The 12228-nt window shown below is 39.0% G+C and overlaps 1 protein-coding gene across 3 annotated transcripts in view; it reads left to right on the forward strand.

The window, feature by feature from the left end:
• Positions 1 to 142: 142 nt before the first annotated feature.
• Positions 143 to 12228, forward strand: part of SASS6 (SAS-6 centriolar assembly protein) — a 62626-nt gene continuing 50540 nt past the window's right edge. For 2 of the 3 annotated variants that reach the window (XM_021090149.2, XM_021090150.2), the window contains exon 1: positions 143 to 303. In XM_021090149.2, the coding sequence (XP_020945808.2) occupies positions 239 to 303 (65 nt within the window). In that variant the 5' untranslated portion in view covers positions 143 to 238. The remainder of the gene's footprint in view (positions 304 to 12228) is intronic. The other variant, XM_021090148.2, reaches the window with a different exon arrangement.

Raw genomic sequence — 12228 nt, forward strand, 5'->3', positions numbered from 1 at the left:
TCCCGCCACGCAGGAGGGTACCCGGAACGACCGCCCAGCCGTCACAAAACCGGAAGAAGCTGATGGTGGCCGGCGAGGCCCAAACCTCCTCCGTATCGTCTCTGCTTCACTTTCCCCGCCTCTTCCGCGGAAGCCGAGCGCCAAACTTAAACAGGCCCCGGAGGCCTTTCAGGCTAGTACCGCTGACCCGCCGGCCCGTTTGGGTTTTTCCGCACACCGGCCGGGGCAGGGGTTCAGCATGAGCCAGATTCTGTTCCAGCAACTCGTCCCGTTGCAGGTGAAATGTAAAGACTGCGAGGAGAGGTGAGGGCCGCGTTACTCTGTGCCCGCGGGTGGCGGTTAGGGGTCGGGCCAAGGGGGAAAGATGGCGGCTCCGGCCGGTGGGCCCCGGCCTGCGCTGGGTGTGCGGCCGATCTCCCCGGGCCGCGGAGACAGAGCTGGCTGGGACCTCGTGGTCGTTTCAAAGTCCGCCGTTGCTGGGGAGGGAAGAGTGAGGAATGGGTCGCCGACCCGCATCAGTTTTTGTGTGTGTTTTTTTTTAAATCTTATCTCTGGATGTTGTCGTGGAGATGATAGCCCTTTTCTCTTTTTGACGGATAAGAACTCTGGCTCAGAGAAATTAAGTAATTTGCGTGAGAGCTCACGAGTTCACGGCGGGCGGGCACTAGAATTCAGGCTTTGGCTCACGGCCCTTTTTCCCCCTCTCTCCTTTGAACGCTACTGGAAGTAAATGCAAGGTTAGACTTAAAAAAAAAAAAAACAACCCCACAATTTTGTGGTGTATTGCCTCTCTTTCGCCATAGTTACTAAAAATAAATTACGTGTAATAAATTGAAAAACAATTGGTGAAAACCATATATTCATTTAGTCATTCAACAAACGTTGAACACTCTTCCTGGGCACCGGGGATACAGTGATCAGGAGAGTTCTTGTGTTGGTGGGGTTTACAGTCCGGTGAGGGTAGTATAAAGGCCAGTATCACAGATAAATGTAAAAGTTACAACTTTGGTTAAAGAGGTGGTGCTGTTGAGGCTGAAGTAGGGAGATTTGGCAGGAGATTTCAATTTTGTCTCAAGTGCACCACTCAGTGTCAGCTGGCTCCTCTCTGAACCTTGATTTTCCTCATTAGTAAAGCTGATAAAACATGGCTACCTACATGGTTGGTTGTTAATGAGGATCAGGTGTGAAAATATATGTGAAAACTAAGTGGTGTGGAAATGTGACATTAAAAGAAATGAAGACATTGATTTGTTGAGCTGCCAGTGATGTGAAATTAGTATGTAGTTCAGAATTAGGTCCAGAATCAATTGGCAAGCCAGGGAGGAGATGGTACCAAAACCAGCAGCTGTAAATGGAGATTTGTAGACTAGTTGGTTATTCTTTTGTGCTGCCCAATATGGGAGCCACTATGTTTATTGGACATTTGAAATGGAGCTAATCGAAACCGATGTGGCATGAGTAAAATGCACATTGGACTTTGAAAACTTACTATGAGAAAAAAGGTATGTAAAATGTTTCCATTTTTATATTGATGGAATTTATAAATCATTATCTTAACATGTATTTTGCATTTTGCATATATAGGCAATATTTTGGATATATAGGGTTAAATATTAAAATTAATTTATCCGTTTTAATTTTTTAAATGTGGCTTCTAAAAAGTTAAAGATTACATAGGTGGCTTCATTGTATCTCTGTTGGACAGCCCTGTTCTGGAATGATTATAGAGAGAGAAAATGTGGGGGGGGCATAATTTCTGATTCCAATATTGAAACTCCTAGCACTTCTTCATCTCATTACATTGTCATCACAGTTACCTCCTTAAAACACTATTTCAGCCTTTTCATTTCTCTTGCTTAGAAAGGTTTCATGTATTCCTTTCTCCTGCAGCAGGGGTCAGCACACTATTAGAGCCCATGGACCAAATGGCCCACTGCCTTTTTTTGTAAAGCTTTATTTTATATTTTTACAGTAGCATCTGTAGCATAGGGAAGTTCCCCAGCCAGGGGTTGAATTGGAGCTGCAGCTGAGGCCTACACCACAGCCACAGCAATGCCAGGTCTTTAACCCATTGGGTGAGGCCAGGAATCGAACCCACATCCTCATAGAGGCAATGTCAGGTCCTTAATCCACTGCACCGCAACGGCAACTCTGATAAAGCTCTGTTAAATGCAGCTGTTCTCATCTGTTCAAGAATTACCTGTTGCTGCTTCTGTGCTATAAGGGCAGAAATGAATAAATGTAACAGAGACCTTATGGCCTGCAAAGCCTAAAATATTTACCATGTGGCCCTTGACTTACAGGAAAAACAATCCAGGCTCTTTAAACAATCCAGTTCAACACTTGTTTGTGAATGCCTACTGTGTATTAGGCACTGTCCTAGGTGCTGAGGATATAAAGCTCCCTTCCTCCAACAACAGCAGCAAAAAAAGTTTTCATTCTAGCCGTCAAGGATCTCACACTTTAATAAGAAAAACAGAAAGGTTTTCCTTTCTTGGAGAGGCAGCATGGCACAGGCTAAGAGTTCAGGCTCTGGAGCCAGATTGTCTGGGTTTAAATTCCAGTTCTACCGCTTTCTGTTTGGTTATGTACAATTTTTCTTACTTAAATTCCCTGTGCCTCATCTTTAAATTGATGAAAATGAAAGTACCTGCCTTTTGCGGTTATTATGAGCATGAAGTCAATTCATACATATGAAGTGTTTAAAACAGTGCCTGGAACTCAAAGAGCATTCTCTAAACATTAGGTATTTTTAAAGTGTGATTAATACATGAAGTAATATAAATGAACTAAAGCCATAGAGAAGAAGGAACTTGAGTTGCAAACAGTGGTAGTGCTCAGAGAACTTGGAGGAAAGTGATGCAAAACTTTGAAGCCCATGGTTTGACTCTAACCTGCTTTTTTCATTTTTTTATTTCCTGAGCTCCTCTCCTCAATACCTTAGGCACACAAGACTACTTGTTAGCTTCTGAGTCTACCTGTTATTCTCTCAATACCGAACTTTTTTTTTCTTATAAAAATTTTTTAATTGGTATTTCCCCAATACAATTTTTTTTTCTACTGTACAGCATGGTGACCCAGTTACACATAAATTTATACATTCTTTTTTTCTCATATTATCATGCTCATCATAAGTGACTAGACATAGTGCTACACAGCAGGATCTCATTGCTAATCCATTCCTAAAGCAATAGATTTTATTTATTAACCCAAAGCTCCCAATCCCTCCCACTCCCTCCCCCTTGGCCACCACAAGTCTATTCTCCAAGTCCATGATTTTCTTTTCTGTGGAAAGGTTCATTTGTGCCACATATTAGATTCCAGATATAAGTGATATCATATGGTCAATACCCATACCTTTATTCCTGCTCATCCTTCTACCTCAAATGCTTTTTTCTTTCAAGACCTTTTAGGTCTGTCTTAAATCCCATTGCTATAGAGACCTTTTCAAAGTTGCCCAAGTAGAAATTGTTCTTATTTATTCATTTGTTAGATAGCATCATGTAGGTGAAAGATCTGAGTTCTAATTTGGGGTCTGCAGTGTGACCTTAACCAAGTTTCTAACTGCATCTCAAGTTCTTTGTAAGACAGTGATCACATTTACCTAACAAGATTATTGTTGTTAAATAAGATGATATAAGCAAAATGCCTGGCAGGCCCACAGTACTGTATGTACTCAGTGCTAGTAATCCTTCCCTCCTCTGTCTTGAAGCCTTAAACTACAAATCGGATGCAAATCTAGGGTAAAGTAGTTTAATCTGATCTCAATTTGAGGCCATGGGCCACATGTATTTCTGTTTGTAACCCTAGCACCCAGCATAGCACCTGGCTTAGAGTAGCTTTTGTTTGCATTGAGAGTTTAAGATCGCAGCTACTAGGTGTAGAGGTGGGCTGGAATCCAGTTCTGTGAAGGCCAAATCTAACTGACAGGGAGGATGTCGTGCAGATTTATGCAGCGTTCAGAATGTGGCATTTATTTTAGAGCATTTTTAAAAAAAATTGTTTTGTATTATTCCCATGAAAGTGACCATTGCAGTGGCGAAAATAGGTTTTGTAATTTCACATCCTCTGAAAGCTCACATTTTTCTACAAGATACTTCTAGGAAAGTTTTTGAAGTAAACATGGGAAATAGTTTTTTTAAATTTTTAAAAATTTTGTATTACTTCTTTTATTACTTATGAATTTATTACATTTATAGTTGTACAATGATCATCAAAATCCAATTTTATAGAATTTCCATCCCACACCCCGAGTGCATCTCCCCACCCCCAACCTTTCTCCTTTGGAAACCATAAGTTTTTCAAAGCCTATGAGTCAGTATCTGTTTGGCAAAGAAGTTCGTTGTGTCCTTTTTTCAGATTCCACATGTCAGTGATAGCATATGATGTTCCTGTCTCATTGCCACTCCTCTGTTAATGGACATTTAGGTTGTTTCCATGTCTTGGCTATTGCAAATAGTGCTGCCGTGAACATCGGAGTACATGTGTCTTTTCCGTCATGGATTTCTCTGGAGAGATGCCGAGGAGTGGGATTGCTGGGTCAAATGGTAATTTTTTTTTTAGTTTTCTGAGGAATCTCCATACTGTTTTCCACAGTGGTTGCACCAATTTACATTCCCACCAACAGTGTAGGAGGGTTCCCTTTTCTCCACACCCTTTCCAGCACTTATTGTTTGTAGACTTTTTAGATGCTGGCCATTCTGGCTGGTGTGCGGTGGCACCTCATAGTCGTTTTGATTTGCATTTCTCTAATAATGAGTGATGGTGAACATCTTTTCATGTGTTTTTTGGCCACTTGTATGTCTTCTTTGGAGAATTATCTGTTTAGATCTTCTGCCCATTTTTTGATGGGGTTGTTTGTTTTTTTGGTACGGAGCTGCAGAAGGTGTTTGTAAATTTTGGAGATGAATCCCCTGTCACTCCATTGGCAAAGATTTTCTCACATTCTGGGGGTTGTCTTTTCATTTTGTTTAGGGTTTCCTTTGCTGTGCAGAAAGTTTTAAGTTTAATTAAGTCCCATTTGTTTATTTCTGTTTTTACTCCGGTTACCCTAAGAGGTGGATCTGAGAAGATATTGCTGTCGTTTATGTCAGAGAATGTTTGGCCCATGTTTTCCTCTAAGGGTTTTACAGTGTCTGGTCTTATATCTAGGTCTTTAATCCATTTTGAGTTTATTTTGTTTATAGGAAGTGTTCTAATTTCATTCTTTTCCATGTGGCTGTCCAGTTTTCCCAGCACCACTTAGTGAACAGGCTGTCTTTTCTCCATTGTATATTCTTGCCTCCTTTGTCATAGATTGGTTGGCTGTAGGTGCATGGGTTGAATTCTGGGCTTCCTCTTCTGTTCCAGTATAGATCTGTATTTCTGTCTTTGTGCCAGTACCACATGGTTTTGATGACCGTTGCTTTGTAGTATAGTCTGAAGTCAGGGAGCCTGATTCCTCCAGCTCCATTTTTCTTCCTCAGGATGGCTTTGGCTATTCTGGGTCTTTTGTGCTTCCAAACACACTTTAGAATATTTTGTTTGAGTTCTGTGAAAAATGTCCTTGGTAATTTGATAGGGATTGCATTGCATTTGTAGATTGCCTGGGGAGGTATAGTCATTTTGATAATACTGATTCTTCCAGTCCAAGAGCATGGTATGTCTTTCCATCTGTTTGTGTCATCTTTGATTTCTTTCATCAGTGTCTTACAGTTTTCAGAGTACAGGTCTTTTGTCTCTTTAGGTAGGTTTACTCCTAGGTATTTTATTCTTTTGGATGCGATGGTAAATGGGATTGCTTCCCTAATCTCTCTTTCTGATCTTTCATTGTTAGTATATAGAAATGCAGTCGATTTCTGTGTGTTAGTTTCATGTCCTGTGACTTTGCCAAATTCATGGATAAGCACTAACAGTTTTCTGGTAGATAGAGTCTTTAGGATTCTCTAGGTATAGTATCATGTCATCTGCAAATAGTGATAGTTTTACTTCTTCCTTTCCAATTTGGATTCCTTTTCTTCTCTGACTGCTATGGCTAGGACTTCCAAAACGATGTTGAATAGTAGTGATGAGAGTGGACATCTTGTCTTGTTCCTGATCTCAGCAGGAATTCTTTCAGCTTTTCACCATTGAGAATGATGTTTGCTGTGGGTTTGTCATATATGACGTTTATTATGTTGAGATAGGTTCCCTCTATGCCCACTCTCTGAAGGGTTTTTATCAGAAATGACTGTTGGATTTTGTCAAAGGCTTTTTCTGTGTCTATTGAGAGGATCATATGGTTTATATTCTTCAGTTTGTTAATGTGGTGTATCACACTGATTGATTTGCAGATATTGAAGAACCCCTGCATCCCTGAGATAAATCCCACTTGATCATGATGTACAATCCTTTTAATGTATTGTTGGATTCAGTTTGCTAGGATTTTGTTGAGGATTTTTGCACCTATGTTCATCAGTGAAATTGGCCTGTAGTTTTCTTTTTTTATGGTATTTTTGTCTGGTTTTGGTATCAGGGTGATCGTGGCCTCATAGAGTGAGTCTGGGAGTGCCTCTTCCTCTGTGATTTTTTGGAATAGTTTCAGAAGGATAGGTGTTAGCTCTTCTCTAGATGTTTGATAGAATTTGCCTGTGAAGCCATCTGGTCCTGGACTTTTCTTTGTTGGAAGTTTTTTAATCACAGTTTCAATTTCAGTCATTGTGATTGATCTGTTTGTCTTGTCTTTTTTTTTTTCTTTTTCATTTAAAAATATTTTTTTTCTTTTTGAGGAGTGTGCACATATTCCATAATTATTTTTAATTACAAAAATAATAAAAACTCCCTTAATGAAGCAAATCTTGTTAGAAACTAATTAAGAAAACTTGGTAGAATTCAAATTGGAAACAGTTTGAATTGACAATTCTGAGTGCATAGTGGTAAGAAACTATCTATCATACAGTAATTACAGAACACTTTAAATTTTACCCTTCAGCTATATCTTCATAGCTCTTTTATAATTGTAGGTAACTAGCTAGTTAACTAATTCCAAAGCAAAAATATTCATCACTGTATATAATTTTGTTTTCATGTTCGATAATATCTAGTGATTGGTTTGCATGGTTTAGGAAGAATGCCTGTTCTTTAAATTTTTTTTTTTTTACAAAATTACATATAATTAAACAGAATTACATTCACACAGATTATTATAACATGGATCTTAAGAAACATATTAAGCGACTCCCTTTGGAGAAGTGGAATGGAAAATATGCTGAGACAAATAGGAAATTTATTCTATACTTTATCCCAATTTTATGGCTTTCATCTTTACTACTAGTTTTATCTATTACATTTCAATTTTTCTTTAAAAATTAGCATTATATTAAATTGTTATATTATGCAACTAAAATTTATAAAGAAGAAAGCCTTATATACCATTAAATATTTTATATAGCATAGTAAAAAGAATAACAACTGGTAAGCATAACAAAAATAATACACCCTCTGAAAATAAGTAAAATATAAAATGCATAAATTGGTTAAAAAACAGTGTAACTATATAAATATGTCCTCTCATTGATTCTTTAATAAAGGCATTACACCATTCTAGGTAATGTGATAAACAAGACATTATAGACTTTACATTGTACCATGGAAAGAAATGGTTATTAATAATACAATTGTAGACCTATATTATTTAATTGTACAGTTGTATTATTTAATTATGATTATCACAAATTCTTTGATGGATCGGAAATCAGAATCAGATGTAGGAAGACTTCAACATTGCAAGAATGATGTCAAATGCCCCCTTCATGGTGGATTATGCACTTATTTACTATGAGATATATTTCTTCTTCAGAGATTCCTTGTTTGTGTATCAATTGTAGATTTTTGGTTTGCAGGTATTCTGAAGTTTTGATATAAGAGTCTATATTTATACGAGATTGTTTTAAGTTGTTCTCTTAATTGCAAGTTCATCTCCAGTATCCTGCATTTGTACCCTCCTCTTCTCATGATTTCTGATTTTGGTGGTATAATCCTGCATGGATGATTTCGTATCTTTACTGTATATACACCTTTACTGGTGAGCCTTGTCATTTGTGGAATTTTTGTTTCCTGTTGCTGTCTTTTTTCTGCCTAGAGAAGTTCCTTTAGTATTTGTTGTAAGGCTAGTTTAGTGTTGTTGAATTCTCTTAACTTTTGCTTATCTGTGACGGTTTTGATTTCTCCTTCAAATCTGAATGAGAGCCTTGCTGGGTAAAGTAATCTTGGTTGGAGGTTTTTCCTTTCATCACGTTAAGTATATCATGCCACTCCCTTCTGGCCTTCAGAGTTTCTGCTGAAAAATCTGCCAGTACCCTTATTGGGGTTCCCTTGTATGTTGCTGGTTTCTTTTCCCTAGTTGCTTTCAGTATTCTCTCTTTGTCTTTAATTTTGGTCAGTTTGATTAATATGTGTCTCGGGGTGTTCCTCCTTGGGTTTATTTTATATGGTACTCATTGTGCTTCCTGGATTTGAGTGAGTGGTTCCCTTCCCATATTAGGGACATTTTCGGCTATTATCTCTTGGAATATTTTTTCTGTCCCCTTCTCTCTCTCTTCTCCTTCTGGCACCCCTATAATACAGATGTTGGTGCATTTAACATTGTCCCAGAGATCTCTGAGACTCTTCTTCATTTGTTTTCAATCTTTTTTCTCTTTTCTGTTCTGCATCCGTAATTTCCACTAATCTGTCCTCCACCTCGCTTATTCGTTCTTCTGCCTCCTGTATTCTGCTGTTGATTGCTTCTAGTGAGTTTTTTATTTCAGTTATTGTATTTTGCATCTCTTCTTGTTTAAGTTTTATATCTAGTATCTCTTTGGTCAGTGTTTCCTCTAAGTTATCCATCTTTGCCTCCACTTTATTCCCAATGTCTTGCATCAATCATCTTCAGCATTGACAGTCTAAAGTCTTTTTCCTGGAGGCTGAGAATCTCCTCATTGCTTAGCTGATTTTCTGGGGTTTTTCCTTTCTCCCTCATCTGAGTTATAGTTCTCTGTCTTTTCATTTTTATAGGTTTTTGGTGTGGTGACCTTTTTACAGATACAAGGGTTGTAGCCTCTCTTACTTCTGGTGTCTGCCCCCCTTGTGGCTGAAGTCTGTGTGGGGGCTTGCTGTAGGCTTCCTGATGGGAGGGGCTGATGCCTGCCCACTGGTAGGTGGAGCTGATTCTAATCCCTCTGTTGGGTGGGGTTTAGTCTCTGGATGGGATTAGAGGCAGCTGTGTGCCTGAGGGGTCTTTAGGTAGCCTGTTTACTGAGGGGTGGGGCTGTGATCCCACCTGGATTGTTGTTTGCCCTGGGGCTTCTCAGCACTGACTGACAGGTGGGGCCAGATTTTCCCAAAATGGCCACCTTCAGAGAAAGGCAGCTGCTGAATATTCCCGAGAGTTTTGCCTTCAGTGTCCCTCCCTCGCAGCAAGCCACATTCGCCCCTGTTTTCCCAGGATGTCCTCCAAGAACTGCAGTCAGGTTTGACCCAGATTCCCATGGAGACTTTGCTTTGCCCTGGGATCCAGTGCACGTGAAAGTCCATGTGCACCTTTTAAGAGTGGGGTCTCCGTTTCCCCCAGTCCTGTGGAGCTCCTGTGCACAAGCCCCATTGGCCTTCAATGCCAGATGCTCCAGGGGCTCTTTCTCCCAGTGCTGGATCCCCACACGTGAGGGTTTGATGTGGGGCTCAGAACTCTCACTCCTGTAGGTGTGTCTTTCTCTGTGAACCAGTTAGTTTTCAGTCTGTGGAGCTTCCCACCCTGGAGGTATGGGGTTGTTTATATAGTGAAATCGCCCCTCCTACCTCTTGATGTGGCCTCCTCTTGTTCTTCTGGAGTAGGGTATCATTTTTAAGGTTTCTGGTCCATTTGGGTGGGAATTGGTCAGCTTTTAGTTGTGAATTTTGTTGTTTTTAGGAGAGAAGTTGAGCTCCAGTCCTTCTATTCCGCCATCTTAATCCTCTTTCCCTGGTCTGTTTGTCTTTTCTATTTCATGTTGGTTTAGTCTTGGAAGGCTGTACTTTTCTAAGAATTTGTCCATTTCTTCTAGGTTGTCCATTTTATTGGCATATGGTTGCATGTAGTCGTCTCTTATGATCCTTTGTGTTTCTGTCATGTCCATTGTAACTTCTCCTTTTTCATTTCTAATTTTATTGATTTGAGTCCTCTCTCTTTTTCTTGAATAGTCTGTCTAAGGGTTTATCAATTTTGTTGATCTTTTCAAAGAACCAGCTTTTCATTTGTTTCATTGATCTTTTCTGAGGTTTTCTTCGTTTCTATTTCATTGATTTCTGCTCTGACCTTTATGATTTCTTTCCTTCTGCTAACTTTAGGTCTTGTCTGTTCTTCTCTCTCGAGCTGCTCTAGATGTAAAGTTAGGTTGTTTATTTGAGCTTTTTCTTGTTTCCTGAGGTGGGCTTGTATTGCTATAAATGGTCCTCTTAGGACGGCTTTTGCTGCATCCCATAGGTTTTGGAGTGTCATATCTTTGTTGTCATTTGGTTCTAGGTATTGTTCAATATCCTCTTTGATTTCTTCAGTGATCCATTGGTTGTTAAGTAGCATGTTGTTTAGTCTTCATGTGTTTGTGTTTTGCAGTTTTTTTCTTGTCGTTGTTTTCCAGTCATATAGCATTGTGGTTGGAAAAGATGCTTGATATGATTTCAGTTTTCTTAAAAGCTACTGAGGCTTGATTTGTGGCCCAGAATGTGATCAGTCCTAGAGAATGTTCTGTGTGCACTTGAGAAGAATGTGTATTCTTTTTGCTTTTGGATGGAATGTCCTTTAAATATCTATTAAGTCCATCTGGTCTAATGCTTCATTCAGGGCTTGTGTTTCCTTATTGATTTTCTGCCTGGATGATGTGTCCATTGCTGTTAAGTGGGGTGTTAAAAGTCCCCCAGTATTATTGTGTTATTGTCAATTTGTGCTTTTAAGGTTATTAGCAGTTGCCTCATATTGTGGTGAACCTATGGTGGGTGGGTAGACATTTAAAATTGTCATATCTGCTTATTGGATTGATCCTTTGATCATTATATAGTGACCTTCCTTGTCCTTAAAATATTCTTCATTTTAAAGTCTATTTTGTGTGATATAAGTACTGCTACTCCAGCTTTCTTTTGATTCCCGTTTGCATGGAATATTTTCTTTCATCCTCTGGCTTTCAATTTGTGTGGGTCTCTTGAAGACAGCATATATATGGGTCTTGTTTTTGTTTCCATTCAGCCAATCACTGTCTTTTGGTTGGGGCATTTAGTCCATCAACATTTAAGACAGTTATTGATGTGTATGTTCTTATTGCCATTTTATTAATTGTTTTGAATTTGTTTTTGTCACTCTTTTTTCTTCCTTTCTTCTCTTGTTCTCACCTCTTGTCCTTTGATGACAACACTATTTTTAGTGTTGTATTTGAGTTGCTTTTCTTTATTTGTGTATTAATTGTAGATTTTTTTGGTGTGCAGTTATTCTGAAGTTTTGATATGAGTCTATATATATATAAGAGATTGTTTTAAGTTGTTGGTCTCTTAATAGCAAATTTATCTCCAGTGTCCTGCATTTGTACCCTCCTCACGATTTCTGATTTTGGTGGCATAATTATGCATGGATGATTTCGTATCTTTATATATACTTTTACTGGTGAGTCTTGTCATTTGTGGAATTTTTCTTTCTAGTTGTGGCCTTTTCTGCTTAGAGAAGGTCCTTTAGTATTTTTTGTAAAGCTGGTTTTGTGGTGCTGAATTCTCTTAGCTTTTGCTTATCTGTGACGGTTTTGATTTCTCCTTCAAATCTGAATGAGAGCCTTGCTGGGTAAAGTAATCTTGGTTGGAGGTTTTTCCTTTCATCACGTTAAGTATATCATGCCACTCCCTTCTGGCCTTCAGAGTTTCTGCTGAAAAATCTGCCAGTACCCTTATTGGGGTTCCCTTGTATGTTGCTGGTTTCTTTTCCCTAGTTGCTTTCAGTATTCTCTCTTTGTCTTTAATTTTGGTCAGTTTGATTAATATGTGTCTCGGGGTGTTCCTCCTTGGGTTTATTTTATATGGTACTCATTGTGCTTCCTGGATTTGAGTGAGTGGTTCCCTTCCCATATTAGGGACATTTTCGGCTATTATCTCTTGGAATATTTTTTCTGTCCCCTTCTCTCTCTCTTCTCCTTCTGGCACCCCTATAATACAGATGTTGGTGCATTTAACATTGTCCCAGAGATCTCTGAGACTCTTCTTCATTTGTTTTCAATCTTT

Source organism: Sus scrofa, chromosome 4 (assembly GCF_054392235.1).
Source record: "Sus scrofa isolate SSC_HxYL_T2T_F1_AM1 chromosome 4, Sscrofa_HxYL_maternal_Yorkshire_Landrace_v2.0, whole genome shotgun sequence".
NCBI classification, from domain to species: domain Eukaryota; kingdom Metazoa; phylum Chordata; class Mammalia; order Artiodactyla; family Suidae; genus Sus; species Sus scrofa.